A 19,747-nucleotide genomic window follows, 5' to 3' on the forward strand; every position below is an offset into this window, starting at 1 on the left:
CAAGAACGTTTCCATGCATCTTAACAACTTTAAACCCTAAAGGAACTTTCTATTTCAAGAAAGAGTGGTAAACCAGACATGCATGCTCCCTTATTATGGCAAAGACCAATTGGTTCACTTAGCTATCAATTTAGTTTTAAATAAATTTAATAATTTTAAATATGATATCATAATAAAATATAAAAATAACTATAATTTAAAATTTTTTAAAAAATTATATATAAATATGATAAAAAATAAAAATTAATATTTTATATTTAAGGTAAAGATAATAATTTTTATGTTATATGTATTAAATATAAAATAAATAAATTTTGAAGCTCTAATTTCAGGTCTACAGACTATAGCTCTTCTTTGACTTTAAATTTAAGTCTTTGCTAGTTTTTGCTGTCAGAGAACGCAACCTTCTTGTCAACTTTGTTTCAAAAATCATGATTTGAGGGTTGTAAACTTTTATAAATATAATTAAGCCACAAGTATTTGTTTTTTAATGTATAGGAAATGCCGTGGGAGATAATATTAATTTTAGGGCTATCAAACTGCAAACTTAAACTCTAAATTGTTTTTGGTAAAATTGATAATAATAATAATTATTATTATAATTATAATTAAAAAAATTATTGTAATTATAATTAAAAATTTTATATTAAATAAATTTTATTAAAATTAATATTTAAATTTAATTAATAGTATAATGAGTTTAATTATATCGTAATATATCTACAATGAAATCCAGACTAAAGCTTAGATAAGTTGATTGCCAATTTTTTTTTTTTCGATTGCTTTGACCAATTAGTTGTTTGTAGGCTTTTCTGTGTTTATATCGAATGAAATTTGTGCTATTAGGATTCCATTACAATGCTATTACTTAGTAGTTTGGAGTTTTTTTTTTTTTTTTTCGGGGGAGGGGGTTGGGTTTCTAGCTCTTACAATATTTGACTTTTTATTTTGTAACTATGTGTTTGATTTGTCATATTATATATTTTAGCATGTTGCCAATAACATGTAAAAAAAAATGTTGATAGGGATTGCATTTAAGCTATTTTTTAAAGTTATTATATGTAATAATATTTTTTAATGCATTAAAAATTAGTATATTAACTGTCAACTACAATATTTAATGAAAGACTATTACTATAAATAGAATCTTAGTAAAACCAAAATATATATATTAACAAGAAAAATCTCTTATGTCACTCACTGTTGGGCTTGTTTGTATTTTTTGTGGCTTTTTATGGGTGATAATGTTTGTTCTTATTGGTGGAGGGGAGGGAGGGAAGCATATTGAGAAGTGGGGTGTGAGGCAGGTAGAGCTGTTTGCCTATTTCTATAATGGGATCAGTTGAGTCCAATCAATTGGATCAGGTTTTAGTCCATTAGCTCAATTGGGTAGCTGATTCTGCCGCAACTATTAGTCTGTTATTACTCCTACCTCGCCATTTGCCCACTTCTTGGATGGGTTATATATGATGCAAGAAACTTTGATGAAGTGAGTCAGTGAATTTTCCATTAAAAAGAAATGATAGCAAATTGCTTTTTATTTGAAGTAATTGTATTTTGTGTTGGGTTGTCCCTACTTAAAGTTGGGCCCAAACCCAATCTCCTTCTTTCTCTCCCTTCCTAAGTCCTGACCTCGGACAGCCCAACTGTTCTTAGGATTCTTACTCTTTTAATCATATTCTTTTTCCCCACGTTAAGGTTGGGGAATTCAGCACGAAGAAGATGGCTGCAAGCTTTGCTTCCAGATGCTCCAGGGGTATGTCATGTAATTTCTTGATATGGGTTTTTTTTTTAGCTTTCTTTGTTTTGTTAATGGGCGTTTGCTGATATGGAGTTTTATATGAATAGCATACAAAGCATTCCAATCCAATTTACCCATATGCAAGAAGTTTTCATTTTTCTTGAAAGGATTTTCCTTTGATTGATATTGAGGAAGATTCCTTGTAATTAACAATAAGTATGGGCCAAGATGATGAAAGGGTTTGACTATTGAATCTTGGAACTTCAAAGGGTTTTTTTTGCTGGGGGGGGGGGGGGGGGGAGGGTGGAATGGGGTTTGGTGGGACTTTTTGAAGCTTAGCTGGCCTCATATCAACTTGGGATTTGAATATTGTCAGTTCCTGCTTATCACCATTTATACTATGTCATTGCCATCAATATGAAGTCTTTTGGTGATTCATTAGCGTTTCGTATTTTCTTTACATTATTAGTTTGGACCTTGTTCCACTGTGTTTTGTGCTTCTTTTAGTCACTTATGGTTCTTTTGATGAGCATAGCTTTAAGAAGCCTCTTATTCTTGGTTTCACAATCGAGAAGTTTCTCTTTCTGGGATTTTGGCTGGAGCTGTTTAGAATTCTGGGTTTTTCTACTCTATCATGCTGTTTTTTGTGCAGGGATCCTTTTCAATAAATAAAGATATGACTAGATAAGTCCTGGGATCCATCGGTTAGCGTCTTAATGCTTATCTTGCCATCTGCCGAAATGCATTTATTTTGGTGCCTGACACAGTTGAAGTGTATAAATTGTTGAATCATAAGATTAAAACACCTACATGTAATAAATTCTTTTGACATCTAGTCTTGTTTCCCTATCTTTTGTTTGACTCTACATTGTATGCAGTGGGGCGTTCGTTGATTTTGGAAATAACTTATCCATTTTACCAAGCACATCAATTTATATGACATGTGGCGGTTTCCTGTCTCAAGTCAGTATGTTTTCTAGCATAATGGTTCTTTTAAGCTTGTGCCGTGATCTATGAAACACAGTTCAATCTTCAATGAAGTGCATGCTGTTGTTCATTCTAGTTTTGATGTTATCTTTAGAAAATTGAGATAACTTGTCCCACTTTCTGGAATAGACTAGTCTGTGGAAACAGATTTGACAAGGTTGATCAAGATGTCATTTGTGATGGGCTAATTTTGAAGCTGTGCATGTCATAGTAACCTAAATGGTTCAAAGAGAGGCATTGTTAATTAAATGACAACAAGTTTGCACTGAACTTTTCCCCTACTTTTTTTTCTTGTTGATTAAGCATCGGACATGTATAAGAAGTTAAGAACTATTGAATCAGTTTTTGGAGAGCTGCATATGGACCAGATAAGATGGCAGCCTGAACTCCTTGGTTGCAATTTCACTGGTGTGGAATGGAATTGTTAATGAAAGCTATATTAAAAGTCTTGTATTAAGATCCACATAGCTTATTTTTAAATGGGACAACTCTCCTTGTAGCTTGATGTCAGAGATGCAGATTTTGTGTAATGTTTTATGTTATACAGTATATGGTCCAAGTCCAACAAGTTTCAACTGGCTTTATGATGATTGCCTTTGTGATATCCTCTTCCATAGATAACTTCAGTGGTTCTTTCCATTCTGCAGCAACAAAGGACTTTTATACAGATGAGAACTGTTCTCAAAGTAGTGGACAACTCGGGCAAAAAATGTGTTGTGCATACAAGCTCTAAAGGGGAAGAAAGGGGCAAGATTGGGAGACACCATAATTGCATCTGTAAAGGAAGCCATGCCTAACGGAAAGTTGAAGAAGGGAAAGGTGGTATATGGTGTGGTTGTGCGTGCTGCAATGCAGCGGGGTCGTTGTGATGGGAGTGAGGTCAAGTTTGACGACAATGCAGTTGTTCTTGTTAACAAGCAAGGCCAGCCAATAGGGACCAGAGTATTTGGGCCAGTCCCACATGAGCTGAGACAGAAAAAGCATGTCAAGGTCCTTACTTTGGCAGAGCACATTGCCTGAGGCATGGTCCGCATGGATCTATCTTTTTCCACAACATTGAGTTTTTTGCAATCCAAGCATTTAGATGTTTTCATGTTGTACCGATAACATAGACATGGAAAAGAAGGGAAGAGGCAAGAAAAATTCTACCGTTCTTTCCCGGTTCCTTTCTTAGAGGCTAGATGGAACTGAATGCTTATTGGCATCCTGAACCATGATGTCAGCAAAAGAAGCCAAAACTCATGGAGTTGTGGATCGTATTGTGAATAAAGAATCGAGACCTATGGTGGATGAAGAACCGGGGCCATTTAACACCACTAGAACACCATTTAATTTTGATTTAGATTGATTTAATCCCTCTTATTCCTTTCCTTCTTAAGAGGTTAATGTTTTATTAATCTATTAAAGAGAAAAAGAAGTAATTCATAATCATCTGGTTAGGATTGATCTAAACCAGTCAATTTTGTATGTAATTCAGCATGCAAATTATTAAACAATTTATTAGAAATGCAAGACAGCGAATTAGAAATGTCACGAAATCCACTTCTTTTCAGGTATGTCCTCGGCGTCGAGGAAGATGTACTAAGGTGTATGTGCGATTTGTTCAGATCATGGGCTGAGAAAAAAGAAACAATTGTAGATGTTTGCCTGATCTTTAATGAGTGCAGTATATCTGATTATTAGACAAAAAATGCCTTAACGACTCAATGTTGTTTCCACCTAGTTGAGTAATCAGGATATTACCCGTTTTATTGTTGACATTTAAATTTTGTAGGAAAATGAAGAGAATTAACTTTTTTGTTAGGGAACAAGTGATAAGTCATTGTAAAGCTCAAAATCATAAAGATTCATATAGCCCCCATAAAAAAAAATGTTTTTGATTTTTTTTTAAATTTTGTCGGAAGAGATTTCAGGAGAAAAGCTTGAAATTACTACTCCAAATTAGCAGCTTCTTCATCCTGTTATTAAGTATTTGCTCACAAGGGAGCTAAGATACTGAAGCCTGCGGTTAGAGGCAAAACCAGCTAATTGAACTACGGTAGGACTGTAATACATGAACGTGTGCTTTTGTATTTTTTTTTTTTATTCGAAAATAATACATGAATGTGTTTATGCCAACAAATTGTTGGAAAACTCTGTTAATTTTTTTCCGAAATCGTTTTTCCTAATTTCTGATCAGTTTGTTTTAAATCTTGAATTTATTATTCCCCCTTTTTTTTTCTAATTATTTTTTATATCGTTTTTTATCAATTCGTCCCTTCTTTTTATTTATCATTATCTCACATGGATACAATTTAAATAAGTAGACGAATTCATTAGACCAAATCATTGCATAAAAATAAAAAATCAATATCAATATTTGATTGAGCTAAGTTCATGCAATTTATTTTATTATTTATTAAAATTTTCTTTTAGTTGATCGTTGAATTGAATGAAATCGATTGAAATGAGAATTATTTTATAGAAAGAACAACTTTTTTTAAATCATAGATCCTAAATTGATATCATAAGAATTCCTATTCAAATTAGGACTCATAATATTAAAATTGAATAAACCAAAACAATATCAATATAAAAATAATATTCATCGAAGGGAAATAAGATATAAATATAAAAAAAAAAAAATGGACCAAACCAACTTCATAGTTGGGTAATTATTTTTTTGCTTTTTGGAGTTAGATAATAAAAAAAACATTTGACTTACAATTTTTTTACTATAATATTATAATTATTTAATTACATTAAAAAATCATATAAAGTTTCATTACTTATAAATATTAACTGCATATAAAATTTTAATGAATTTCACATCAAAATTAGTTAATTATACTATAATTAATTATACGACAATAATTATAAATAATATGACTCAAATAAAAACTGAATTTTTATTTTTTTATTAAAATTTCTATATATTTATGATTTTTAAGAAAAAATTTAAACCAAAAAAAGGAAAATTACATCCTTGGGTTTATCATCAAATTTTTAGCGTGTCCATGCTTGTCGGATATATATTTTGTCATGTCCAATACCAATACAAAAGGGTGGATGCCATGTCTGTGCTTCATAACTCTTAATCGTGTTGTCGAAAACCAAACTAACTTTCTATGAGTAGCAAGGTTTGTTGTTTCATACTGTACCGAAACTCAACCTGGTTGCTGAATGAAGCTTTAGTCTAGAATATTATTATTTCTTGGTCCTAGCTTGATAACTATTAAATTCAAATATTTCTGAATATTCTTACTTTATAAGATTAAAATTTAATTTCCTCCAAAATCTTAATGCAATTTCCAAATGCATCTTCATTCAAATTAATTTAACCTAAAGCCAAAACCTTCTCACATCCATTTTTTATATGCATTTATCATGCATTCTAGTTATTTCATGCTAAAATCGTTTTCATGCATCCTGCACAATATTGTGTGCTCAATAACATGCATTCCTGACAATATATATGCTTACATTTGATCACACATTTTACAATTACTAATTAATTTTTATATATAATTCATATGCTACTTGTAATAAAATACAAACTAATAGGCAAATTGAATCCAAAATTCTCTTCCATACAAAAGTTTCGACAAAAGTTACGCCAATGAGTTTCAACTCATTAATAATTAAATATCATGAAAAAGTTCAGATCTTGAAATTAAAGATGATGAACTCCGTTGCACAAGCTTGAAGGACGTTACTTTGAGTTTATCATCATCAGTACTACCGTGCAGCTCATCAATAAATCAAGAAGGAAATAATGAATTAGATTTTTCGAAGATCATCTTAGGAACCGATCGATGAAGTCTGCAGCCTCTACTTATCTCTAATCAGTGGCAATTCGTGCTAACGGCGATGAGAATTGGCTTTTGAATTTGTGGAGAAAGCTAAAGAGCAATGTAGAGGCGTCTTATTCAGGTTGGATTGTCTAGTTAGCGACCGCTTAGAAGCTCAGAACAATGTAGTTTTTTTTTTTTTTTTAATAATAAAAATATTTGTGAATTTTATTATTTTACTTAAATAAATTTTTATATTTTTATTATTAAAAATAAAATGTTGAACCTTTACTTTGGACTCAAATAAGTTTTTAAAGGTTAATTTATATATAAATAAATTATTAGTCTTTAATTTGTGTATAAATAAGTTTTTAACATAAATTAATTTTTTAATTTAAAATAAAGATTTATTTAAATAAAAAAATTTATTTAAGTACAAAAAAATATAAAAATTTATTGAAATAAAGTGATAAAAATTTATTTTTAGATTTAAAAGAGATCAAAACTTTTAGAGTAGACAATAAAAAACGTAAATACAAGTAATAAAAAATAATATAAATGTTTAAAAAATAAATAAAAAGATTATTTTTATAAAAATGAGTGACATAAAAGATTTAAAATTACACATAATATAATTCTTTTTTAACTTTTTATACATTTCATTTTAGAATTATGAGAATAAGACTTAATTTATTGATATTATTGTTGATAAATTTTAATATTTGTTTTATATTTTAGCCTTTTTTTTTTTTCTTTCATTTCCTTCCTTAATCTCCATTGCTTCCTTGGACCTAGCTTAATTGATTGGCAATGGTGAACTCAAATGCATTTGTATGTATATTTACTTCTCTCAATTTTAAGCCTGTTAAAAAGTAATGATTTTTTCAATATCATACTATTATCAATAATTTTTCTAGATATTGTTTCTTTTTTTAATTTTTTTTGTTTGATTAATTTATGAAAATACTACTAATTGAAAATTGCGGAACCCTAAGGATAGAGGATCAGAGTGATGAGGTTAAATGACAGGGCATAATCAGACGGCGACACTGTAAGTAAGAGAACAAAACCCTCCTGCCACCATGGAAAGAGGGAAGCGACTAACTGACCCTCCCAACGACGGCGTTTCAGTTGTTCATTGTCGGCTTGTCGGTTGCTTTTTTCGTGTGAAGTGTAAACCCCTCTTACTGTCCCATTTGAAAAAAGAAAATACACATACAAAGAGGGAAAAATTTTACATGAGGCAAAATTTATAAAATTCTTTTATTAAAAATAAATAAATAAATAATAAATAATAAATTTAAAAAATTTTATTATATAAATTACGTACATAAAATTTTTTAAAAATTTTAAATGTATTTATTAAATAAATATTTTTAATAAAATTATTGATTGAAATTTTTTATTGAATAAATATTGATTAAATTTAAATTATAAATACTATTTTTAATAATTTTTTTATATATTATTAAATTTTACATTAAATTTTATTAATTTATCAATTTAAATATTTTTATTAAATTTTTTATATACTCATTTTTAATAAAAATTTCATATACTCTATTTATAAAACTTCATATAAATTTTATACCACGAAACTTTATTTAGGGTTTATTATTTTTTCAGTTTTTAACAAATTTTGATTTCTTTACTTTCTGATTTCTGAAACTAAAAAAAAAAAAGGCTCACGGGTTTAAAAACACAGAAAAACACCTTTTTTTTTTTTGAAGGGTTATTCTTTCCTGAAAGTCTGAAATTGGCGTGAGTAGAACTGACAAGAATCCTTCTGTAGGGATATTTTGGTACTCTTACTTCAAAAGGGTCCCACTCCCACTCTTGCCGCGTCTTTCACAGTCATCTCTGGTCTGATCTCCCTCCACCAAACCCACTTTTTTTTCTCTTTTTTTGAATGTGCTTTACTTTATATTTTCTCGCTATAGTAAGTTGATTTTCTTCATCCTTTGACTGCAGGCGCGTGTTAGTTTGAAAATTTGAAAAAATATTAATAAATTTATCAAAGCTCAATCATATATTCTTCTATTGCTAGCTAATTATATATAAAGAGTAGGAATATATTTATATCAGTGTATTTCTTATTTGTTTAGATTTTTAAATTAAAATTAAAATTATGATTCATTTAAATTAAAATAATATTTTTAAATTTAATAAATTTAAAAAATTATATTTAATATATTATTCGTATATAAATTTTATATACTATTAATAAATCAAATAAAATAATTTATTAATAAGTTAAATAAAATGATAATACTTTTTTAATAAATAAATTTTTAAAATTTTTTTAATTTATATATATTTATTTTTAAAATTAATATTTATTTATTAATAAAATATTATCATTTAATTCATTAATTATATATAAAATTTATATATTAATAATATATTAAATATAAATATAAAAAATATATTTTTATTTGTGTGCGTATATATATATATATATATATATATATATATATGCAAGCGTTGCAGGGCAAAGGAGGCATGCCTCTAAAGGTGGATGATTAGAGGAAGACAATTGTACTGACTGCTGTCCGTACAATTGGAAGACAAAGTTGGCAGAGTTCAAGGCCGTCAGGTTTTGCCGGGACGACTCAATTTCAGGTACCAGCTCTCTCTTTCTCTGTGTCTCTTTTTCTCGGGTTTCATATTCCTTTCCTACATGTCTTTGAATATCTCTCTAGGTGTTTCTTTCTTTTCACACCTTCTTGGTTCTATAAAAATATCAGCAATGTTTTTGCCCTAGTAGCAATATAGAATGTTTCATTTATTCAAAACAAGTACTAGCAATAGTTACTATATATATATATATGTATACTATAAAAGTGATAGAGTCAATTCTATTTTATGTTTCCCAGCGTGTCACTGCCCTACAGCTTCAAAAATATCTACAAAAAACCTTTTATTTTCCACTCTTTTCACCTTGCTCTCATTTATTAGTTGTTTTGACCATCCCCTCCTCTCTTCAACCTTTAAAAACACCTTATCGTCTCTTTTTTAGCTTCATCTCCCTTTAAAAGTTTCATCACATTTTTCTTCTTCTACACTGTCTTTTGCCGTTGTGATCAAACCCAAAGATGCAGGTGGCAAAGAAAACTGGGATTCGAATGGCAAGCAACATAGCAATAGAGAGCGAGGCATCAGCGACGATGAAGCTTGACAATCCATACGAGATAGTGAGGCAGCTGGCGGCCACCAACGCTGTAGTCCTGTTCAGCATGAGTGGCTGTTGCATGTGCACTGTGGCTAAACGCCTCCTCTTCGGCCTTGGCGTTGGCCCCACTATCATCGAACTCGATCACCATGTCGCTGGTCCTGATATTCAAGCTGTCCTCTTTCAGCTCGCCGCCAACGGTCGACAACCTGTCCCTGCAGTGTTTGTTGGTGGCAAGTTCCTTGGTGGCATTGAAACCCTCATGGCTTGCCACATCAATGGCACATTGGTCCCTCTCCTCAAAGAAGCTGGTGCACTTTGGCTCTGATTTTCTCACCAGTTACCGGAATATTCTGGTCTAGCTAGGCCTACCTAACTCTTATTATATCAATTAACTTTTATGTTTATATTTATTTTATATATATATATGGATTATGATTTGCTCTGATCTCTTCTTTTAGTTTATTTATCCTTTAAAATGGAAGGGTTTTCAATTTGTCTAGGCTTTCTCTTTCAACAATAAATAGCTAGCTAGGGTTGCTGTACAGAGTACGGGGTGACGCCAGTGTGAGCTGAGCCTGTTTCTTGCTTGCCAGCTTCTTTTTCCTGAGCATTAAAGCAGAGAATTTCTCATCTAATCATACAAACTTAACTTGTTATTACTGCTTAAATTCTATATTTATGTTTCTCTGCTTCTGTTGTTGGCTTCTGGAATCGATTTTGCAATACTTTCGTATATCATTATTGTCCAATAGAAGGAAGAAATGATCTTCTAGTATGCTTTAATTGTTCCCACATTGCCAAAAAAAAAAAAAGGCATGCATTGAGCTGCCGGAATATATGATTAAGTGATTGCCGGCGATGGAATGAAAGATAAAGAGGGAGAAGAAAACAGTACAAAGATCCACCAGGACAGTAGGGGAACAAAATGGTGACATATCATATTCCTTACAATAAATGCTAATGGCATGCATGGCATGAGAAATCCCTCGGTTGACTAACGGTATTTTCCCAGGAAAATTATGGGTTAAAAAACCTTCTCTCTCTCGGTTATCTAGGTTGTCCGTGCCAGTCAGATGGCGTGAAATAAAAGGACTGTCTTTTTTTTTTTTTCTCTTTGCTGTTGCACTCTCCTAACTGATGATTTCCCTCTAATTAAAGAAATTTCATATGTTTGATTAGTATACACGTGTTTGGATAATTAATTTGATTGAACACACATGTATTAATTATCAACGAGACTTAACCCTTGTGGGACGTTTAAGCTCTTCACATTAGTTTCTGATTAGTTAATTTCACCAATACATTAACCTAGCCAAATCCCATGTCTAATTACAGGAATTAAAACTTTTCTTATTTCTTATAGGATATCATGCCATAAAGAAAAAGCTTCTTCACTCTCTAAATACGTAATAGTTCAGTACAGATGAGTTCTGTTACATTAAATAAAGTGCTGAGATTCGGCATAATAATTAACATGCTCAGAATTGTCCAACTGATAGAGAGAGGAGTAAGGCAGCTGTTGGTACAGCCGGGTACGTAGAGCAAAGATGGAGCAGCAGGAGACAAGGGCAGACGAAAGGTATCAGGAAAAAAATGATTACATGGTGAAAGCAATTATTTTCCCATTTTCCATGTGGTTTTCCGGGAATTAGCTAAAAAAAAAAATCCCTTTGTGGAAAGATATGATTTTATATATATGAGATAAAGTACTTGACCATGATTTTCTCGTTTCCTGAAACAGAATAGCTGTGACCATCAAGAGAATCATGCTTATTTACTTTGGGGTTTTTCTTTTTCTTTCTCTTCTTGTAACTGTTTGTCAAACTTGTCTGACACCTTTGACTGCTGTATATCTAATGGTCGATGATCCCATAAGTTGATCACTTCGTTGCAGTTTTATTGAGCCGAGTCAATCTTAGCCCAAAGATAGTTGGGCCAAATTTAACCTAACACCAAATATTAAGCCGACTCAAAATTATAGCCCAAAGGCCGCAGCCCGGTTCTCTATTTGTTTCAAAGTTTTAAGTTTATTTATTTATTTTGATTAGTGTAAACAATCATTAATTTTTGAATATTTCTAAATATTTTTGGGTTAATTAAAATGGTCAACGCCAATCGAGTCAACAAAAACGATTAAAAACGTCATCCTTTCAAGCGAAGGTTCTGTTCCTGTTCATGTCGGATGTTCCACCTCTTTCTATTTTCGGTGCAGTTTATGTTAGTTTCGGTGCACCCTGAATCACCTAATCTCTCCCCATTGGATTTGGTTGCCCATGGTTTGAAACCATGAAGAACAGTCAGAGGAACAAAAACCATCGAAGAAGAGAGAACGCCCACAATTTCTTGCATCATCTTGCTCTCATTCTTGATCCCCTTTAAATCCAGGATTTTCTACCTTTTATAACCCCAAAATCTTCTGTTTGAATAACACAACTGAAGAACCCAGTATTCCATTACCCTTTACAATTACGGTTCTATTATTGAAATATAGTATTTGTTACGAACTTTCTCTTCGTTTTCTTTTCATTGCTGGAGACCGAACAAGGTTTTTCAGGGTTTTTGCAATCTGGGCCTTTTTGTATTTTGTTGAAAAGGTGGCGGATTGTGGAATCTGAGGTAAAGAAGAGCAAGAAGAGTGAGACAATGAGGTGTAGATGGGTGATTGGAGCTTTCATTGCAATTGTTCTTGCTATTGCTTTGGCTTCAAGGACTACACCAAAGATCTCTCTGTTTGGAAACCCTAACAAGTCCTGTCATTGTTCTCAGGTTTCATTTTCTCTATCTTTTAGCCATTTCCTTTTTGTTTGGCGCTTTGGAAAATGTAAGACATGGTTGGAATGAAATGAAAAAAGAAGTCTTTCTTACTTTGGTTTTTACTCAATTGGCGCCAAATTCAACTACCCGTTTTTGTATTCTTGTGATCCTGTCCTTTGGTTTACGAATTTGTTAGTAGTGTTTAGATGAAGTCATTGAAAAGTGATTCTGTTTGTCTCGTTTTGTTTGGGTACTAAGAAAATGGAGGAAACTTAGAATGAAAGGAAGACGATTTTTTTTTTTTTTTTACTTTCCTCTTTGTTCAATTGGTGCCCAATTCAAGTATTTTGTTTCACATTTATGTATTTTAGTGATCCTAGCTTTTGACTTATGAACTTCTTAGCAGCTTTTATACGAATTCATTGAAAAGCGTTGTCTTTTGTCATTTTGTTGAACCCCTCTTTTTTTAGGTTGAATGATGAAACGGTTGACCTTTTGTTTGTAGGCAATGACTGGTTTATTTTTAATTTGTGCAGGACAAACACAAGTATAGCGGGATTGTAGAGGATTGTTGTTGTGATTATGAGACTGTAGACCATCTTAATGAGGAAGTATTACATCCATTACTTCAGGAACTGGTTAAAACCCCATTTTTTCGGTACTTCAAGGTTAGCTTACTGCCCAATGCCCATCGTATGGTGGAAATATTATCTGAATGTCTAATTTTATTATTTTGGAGATAATTTTCACAATGTTGATGCGGGAACTGGAAAGCTTTCCAGTATAAATGGTTATGTATTACATATAATTACAGGAAACTGCCAGATTAGCGGTATGGCAAATAACCAGTTTAGCAGTTATAACTTTCTGTTCAGTAATTATAATATTCTCTCTATGCAGTTGCAGCTCCCATTTCTACTTATCTGGTATTATTTTCAATGCAATACTCAATACAGTAATTCTTGCTTTATTTGTAGAGTGAAAAGGAAGTGATTCTAAGATTTTATGCAAGTTTTAACTCAAAACATGTGCATGGAATGAAAAATTTCACGCTAGTTTAAGTTGTTGATAAGCTTATTATTATGATGCTTATGTGTGACAAACTTAGTGCATAATAATAGATTTTCTCATTTGAAACCTTTTATTTTATATGTCTCTTAGCATGAAAAGGTTAGTTTATATATTGTATTTGAAATTCATGCTTTATGTTAGCTCTCTCACCTGATTTTATTTGAAGCTTAATTTTTTCTATTGCCTTATGCAGGTTAAATTGTGGTGTAACTGTCCTTTTTGGCCTGATGATGGTATGTGCCTTTTGCGGGATTGTAGTGTTTGTGAATGTCCAGAAAGTGAATTCCCGAAATCATTTAAGAAGCCCTACCATCGTGGCCTTCCATCAGATGACCTTATGTGCCAAGAAGGAAAGCCACAGGCAGCTGTTGATCACACAGTAGATAGTAAAGCTTTTAGAGGGTGGACAGAAACAGATAACCCCTGGACTTATGATGATGAGACAGATAATTGTGAGTCCAAATTTGTTCTTAACTGTTCTGACATATTTCAGTTTTATTTTTTGCCTATTTTTATGTATTGGATGCTCTCAAGTTTGCTACGTATGTCCTTAAGAGCAATAATAATTGATGCTTTGCAATAAGTTAAGATTCACTATTACTCTCTTGAGAATGCTAGTTATGGTAAGACTTGCAGTGAAAATGGTGGTGTTTTAAACACAAGTATTCCAAAAAATTGATCCCGTAAGTTATTGTATAATTTCATTTGCAGCTGAGATGACATATGTGAATCTTCAACTGAACCCGGAGCGCTACACTAGCTACACTGGTCCATCGGCTAGAAGGATATGGGATGCTGTCTACTCAGAGAACTGTCCCAAATGTGAGTTCTAACTAATTCTTCTTTTACACGTGTGTGTGAATGAAGGATGCCTAAGCTCTTTTTGTATGTTTAGATGCATTAGGCCCTTACCCCTTAAAGCAATTTGATTTTGGCGTAATAACTTAAAGTGTTGAATATCCTTTTCTAATTGTGTTATGGTTCCTCCTTATGACTTGTTCATTATACCTTTGTGGCTTATGGAGCTTGTACAGAGTTTTCTTCTCCTGATCAGAGCCTGCTACATAAAATTTTTATTATTGTTGATATTTTTGGAACTAGGCTGGCTTTAGATTTCAAACTTCCTATTCTCTCTCTCTCTCTCTAACACAGACGCACAAACATGAACACTTACTGATGTACTGGATTTTTTATTGCCTGGTGATGAACCTCCATTGAGTCCATGTTTCTTGTTCTATTGAGTCCACTTAGTTACAATTAGGGGTGTAAATGATACATTAGTACTCGCAAGCTACTCGGGTTCGATTCGAAAAAAACTCGAATTCGGTTCGATTATTGTCGAGTCGAGCTCGAGCTCGAGTAGCTTGACTTATCGATCGAGCCGAATTCGAGTATTCTTATATCTGATTCGAGTAGCTCGCGAGCCTAATCGAGCTTTTATATTTAAATATATTTTTATTTTTTTTAATTAAAAAAATATTTCGAATCCGAGTTCGAGTTCGAGTTCGAGCATGAATAATCGAACTCTTGTCGAGTATACAAATCGAGCTTATTTTTACATATTAATCGAGCTTAATCGAGCGAGCTCGAGTAGCTCGAATTCGATCACGAATCGAGCTCGAGCTTGAAAAATAAAACTCGATCGAGCTCGAGCCGAGTATCGAGCCCCGAGTTGTGAGTCGAGCTCGAGCTCGAGCTTCTCACTACTCGGCTCGGCTCGGCTCGTTTACAGCCCTAGTTACAATGTCCTTACTGCAAGATAGGAACATTCTGAGGAGTCACTTACTTTTTTCAGAAAAATTCTTTATTCATATTTACTCTGTTATGCAGATCCAGCTGAAGAGTTATGCCAAGAAGAAAAAATACTGTACAAATTGATTTCTGGTCTTCACTCATCTATTTCAATCCATATAGCTTCTGATTATTTACTTGATGAAGCAACAAACTTGGTATAAATTCTCAAATTCTTGTCATTCAATACTTGTCTTTTGCTCATTTATAAATTTTATTTCCTAGGTGTACAATATGGTACAAAGATCTGACATTGTTTCTTTATTTTTATTTTTCCTAATTTCAGTGGGGCCATAATCTCAAATTAATGTATTATCAGGTTTTAAGATATCCATATCGTGTTGAAAACTTGTACTTCACATTCCTCTTTGTTCTCCGAGCTGTGACAAAGGTGAGTAGCATGAGTACATAATGAATCTGTTTGTGCTTGAGGAGCCTAGCATAAAAGTAGGCAAAAAAAAAAAAAAAACATGTTGAGCAAGTACTTGATAAATCTATGTTTACTTGTCAAGTATTTATTTATTCTGGAGTATGTTTATTTACTAGAGCTTGCTTGATTTATTTCAGGCAGCTAATTACTTGGAACAAGCTGAATATGATACTGGTAATCCAACCGAGGACCTAAAAACACAGTCCCTAATGAGACAGGTACTTTATAATCCAAAATTGCAAGCTGCATGCCCGCTTCCATTTGATGAAGCTAAATTGTGGAAAGGACAAAGAGGACCCGAACTAAAACAGAAAGTACAAGCACAATTCAAAAATATCAGGTTTCTCTCATTTCCTCTTTGTCAATGCTTGTAAAAAGCTGCAATTTCTTATTTCTACATATATGATTGAACATATAAAATGAGAAAACACATTTACATATTTGTGTTGGCCCATTAAGACACGTCTGAATTCATTCAAAACTCAACATTCTCAAGAGGAAATGAAATCTGAAATTGTATTTTTACCTTCTCTTTATGTTCTTAGTAATCCTCACTAGCAGAAAAACTTCAATGAACTGTTTCCTCTTTCTCTTTGATTTTTGACCTTTGATATCTGTGCCACTGATTCAAGTGGCTTATTGCAATGATGTAACAATTACCATTGGTTTTGCAGTGCGGTGATGGACTGTGTAGGGTGTGAGAAATGTCGACTTTGGGGAAAGCTTCAGGTTCTTGGACTTGGAACTGCATTGAAGGTTCTATTCTCTGTTAATGGCAAGGAGCACTCACATCAGACAGTAAGTACCATTTCCTACTTTTGACTGTCAATTTTCAGGTCTAGTTTCTTTCTAGTGGATGATCAAACATTCAAACTTTGTCACTTTATAATCAAGATTCCTTTTCCAACTGTAGTAGCTAGAGTTTTTGCCTATGTGAAATGCTTTTGAAGCCACTGAAGCTCCATGGATTCTGACCTAATATGGTGTCATATATAACATTTGGGAAAAAAAAATCCTAGAAACATCAAAAGTAACTTCATTTTCTGTTGCAGTTGATGTGCTGGTGCCAATTCTGCAATTATGCAAAATTCTTTTGTTGAGAATCATCTATTGACTCTAAATACTACTTTAGATTTTTTCACATTGCTCTATACTTGATGTTGAGTCCAGAAGAAATAGTGGCTACAAGTTTCTCAAAGTTGATATAGACATGGCTACTTCGATCTACCATTTCATTTAGAACTTGTTAAATTTGTCACGGGAATGAATGCTATTTTGGATTCACCATGTGTTTGATATGGTCTCCATATTGTGCAAAAATATATATATTTATTTCCAATAAAATGGCCTATGTGGATGCCATTGTTTGAATGAAAATGGTTTTGATCCCTACAAAGATCAGTTTCTAAGTTATCTGTATGAAGCTGGATTTTACTTTTTTTTTTCTATCATATTGTGGGATATATTTATGTTTCCATTAGCAACTAGCTGTAAGTATATTTGTCTAAGGTACATATTTTTTTTTTCTTTTTACGGGTATGAAACTTTTAATTTGCACTGAAGTTCATTTTCTTGATACTTTGTTGCAGTTGCAACGGAATGAAGTGATTGCCCTGACTAATCTACTCAATCGACTTTCGGAGTCTGTAAAATTTGTCCATGAAATGGGACCAGCAGCTGAAAACCTCATCGAAGGAAAGATATCTTCTCCTGCCAGGCTGAATGGCCTAGTGCAAAGGATATGGGCATCAATTGTTTAGACATAGGTAAGACATTATTGACTTCCTGGTCTGTAACGTCTGTGAATGGCTGTTTGGGTTTTGATTTTGCCTTTACCACATGCCTTTATGCTGTTTTGCTTGCAGGTAACGATAACAAAAGGATGACAATTCAACCATAAAGAACCACTGATTTCTTTCAAAAGATAGATTAGCACTCTGGAGAAACATGGAAATTGTACAATCAACAGTTCTGCTATCGTTGCAGATTTTGAAATCTCATGTAAACAAAACTAGAAAAATTAAACAGAGAAATTAAATTTATCCTCAGCGCCATGTTTTACGCTTCATGCAAATGCAGTAGAAACAACTTGGCTATTATACAAAGTGTTAAACACCATAAATGTGATTATGTCTTGACATTGAAGTAAGACGTTTATATGTTACATATAATACAGAACATTGATGGAAAAAGGGAATCTTGATTGATCCCTGTTGATTTTGGCTTGCTCGTTTAAGCATCTAGAGAGATGTTTCTTATGTGGATGCAGGAAAGTAATGAAATCCCAGAGTCATCACATCATCTCCATATAGGCATATATAAATACAAATGCTTGTAAATCTATTTGACCATCTAGGAAAAATGAGGGATGGACTCTGGTGACCATTCAAACAAACTGTAAATTGGGTAAAAACATGATGCATCTTGAACTTGCATTGTAAATTGGGTAAAAACATGATGCATCTTGAACTTGCATTTATTTATATTCAGCATAGCTAAAAATAATATTAGTAAATGAAATAATGTCACAAATTACTTTTGAATTATAGTCAAATGTTCAGCATTTAAATTTTAAAAAATTTTAATGTAATATTTAAATTATAAATTTTTTAATTAATATAATATTTAAAAAATTATTGGTTATTCACGTGTTAAATATTATATTAATTAATACATTTTTAATTCAAATATCATATTAAAAAAATTTAAAATTTAAAATTTATATTGAATATTTTATTATAATTTAGAGTGATTTGTAATATTAATAAATAAATTATATTGTGTATAAGATTAGAATAAAAGACATCTCTAGTCGTCTTGGGGGCCTCATTTACTCTTTCCTCAAATCATCAGGACTTTTAACATCGGTAAATGACTGCAAACAGTGAGAAAATGATTACTTCAGTTGAATACTACTATTACCAGAAACATATAGCCATGATAGGTGATGTTATATAGGTTCTTAACAACAGCAGTTAGCCGATTATCCATGGATCTCTCTATATATGAGCCCAAGATTAGGATAACAGCTTATAAGTTGAAAGACGCATTTACTACTTTTTTTCTGAATTTGCTGCTAAACAAACATGTCCAACATAAAATTTCCTGGCTGATTTCTAGATGGCCAACTATGATTAGCAGCACTTCTGAATAGTTCAAATATGTTTCACTTCTGAATAGTTCATATATGTTTATGTATGTAGCCAAAATTCGCATATCCTACAGACTAGATATTGGAAAATAAAAAAAAGAAAAAAAAAGCACAGACTGAGGTTTTGAATAACAGATTCCTCGTATTATCGAGAGGATGAAGATGAATATATGCTGAAGTTGCACCTAAGAGATCCAAAAAGACCAAAGAGCTACTAGATTAATAACTTGTAATAAGGTCACAGATAAAATCATAAGGTCGCAGAACTCGAGGTCAACAGGAAGAACATTGCTGGAAGAGTGAAGTGGATCATGAGTTTGGAAAGAATGTACATCCTTTGAATTTCCCAAATGGAACCTTGATTGTTGGTGGAAAGGTGAGTGCTGAATCCCAAAAATTCCTGTAAGTATTAGCTCGATATAGAGACTTAATTTCTATTATGGTCTTTCTGATTATTTTGTCTAGCACGAAATTACTTAGAATTCACTACTCAAAATTAATACCTGCCTCCGAAACAACCAACTACCAGATATGCTGCTGCAATAACCACTTTCATCTTTTCATTATGTCAATACAGCCTTTTCATTTCATTTATGTATTAGGCCAAAGCTTGAGATATAAAATGATGGTAAAAGAATTTTTTAAAAAATTAAATAAAAATTCAGTAATTATTTAAATTTTTAATAGTTTATTACAACTAATCAAATCTTAAATTCTTTTTTTTTTTGGAATCAAACCCTTAATTGGACGAAAATAATTAATCATTGTTTTTCTAACTATCTCGATCAAAATGGTAGAAGAGAATTTGGATGCAGATGATACTGTATTAGTCCACCTAATGAACAACAACACTTACAGTTTTGGCTGTAAAATGAAG

General features: G+C 32.2%; 2 protein-coding genes and 1 pseudogene across 3 annotated transcripts; all 3 read left to right on the plus strand.

Annotated features, from left to right (window-relative positions):
• The first annotated feature begins 1,559 nt into the window (after positions 1-1,559).
• On the plus strand, positions 1,560-4,235 carry LOC111281316 (large ribosomal subunit protein uL14mz-like; annotated as a pseudogene). The gene is made up of 3 exons (XR_016335171.1): positions 1,560-1,756; positions 2,620-2,704; positions 3,376-4,235. The product of XR_016335171.1 is annotated as a large ribosomal subunit protein uL14mz-like (transcript).
• Positions 4,236-9,380: 5,145 nt separating this feature from the next.
• Positions 9,381-10,225, plus strand: LOC111281349 (glutaredoxin-C9-like). The gene has a single exon (XM_022869079.2). The coding sequence runs from the start codon at positions 9,594-9,596 to the stop codon at positions 9,996-9,998; it is 405 nt and encodes a 134-aa protein (XP_022724814.1). The 5' UTR covers positions 9,381-9,593; the 3' UTR covers positions 9,999-10,225.
• Positions 10,226-11,838: 1,613 nt separating this feature from the next.
• LOC111280834 (endoplasmic reticulum oxidoreductin-1-like) lies at positions 11,839-17,936 on the plus strand. The gene is made up of 10 exons (XM_022868343.2): positions 11,839-12,439; positions 12,964-13,095; positions 13,692-13,950; positions 14,210-14,320; positions 15,329-15,447; positions 15,576-15,680; positions 15,857-16,059; positions 16,394-16,517; positions 17,309-17,485; positions 17,585-17,936. Exons 1-9 carry the CDS (start codon positions 12,317-12,319, stop codon positions 17,477-17,479), a joined length of 1,347 nt encoding a protein of 448 aa, XP_022724078.2. The 5' UTR covers positions 11,839-12,316; the 3' UTR covers positions 17,480-17,485; positions 17,585-17,936.
• Positions 17,937-19,747: the final 1,811 nt, after the last annotated feature.

Source organism: Durio zibethinus, chromosome 28 (genome assembly GCF_047325235.1).
Source record: "Durio zibethinus cultivar Kanyao isolate XHJ-2024 chromosome 28, ASM4732523v1, whole genome shotgun sequence".
Classification (NCBI taxonomy): Eukaryota; Viridiplantae; Streptophyta; class Magnoliopsida; order Malvales; family Malvaceae; genus Durio; species Durio zibethinus.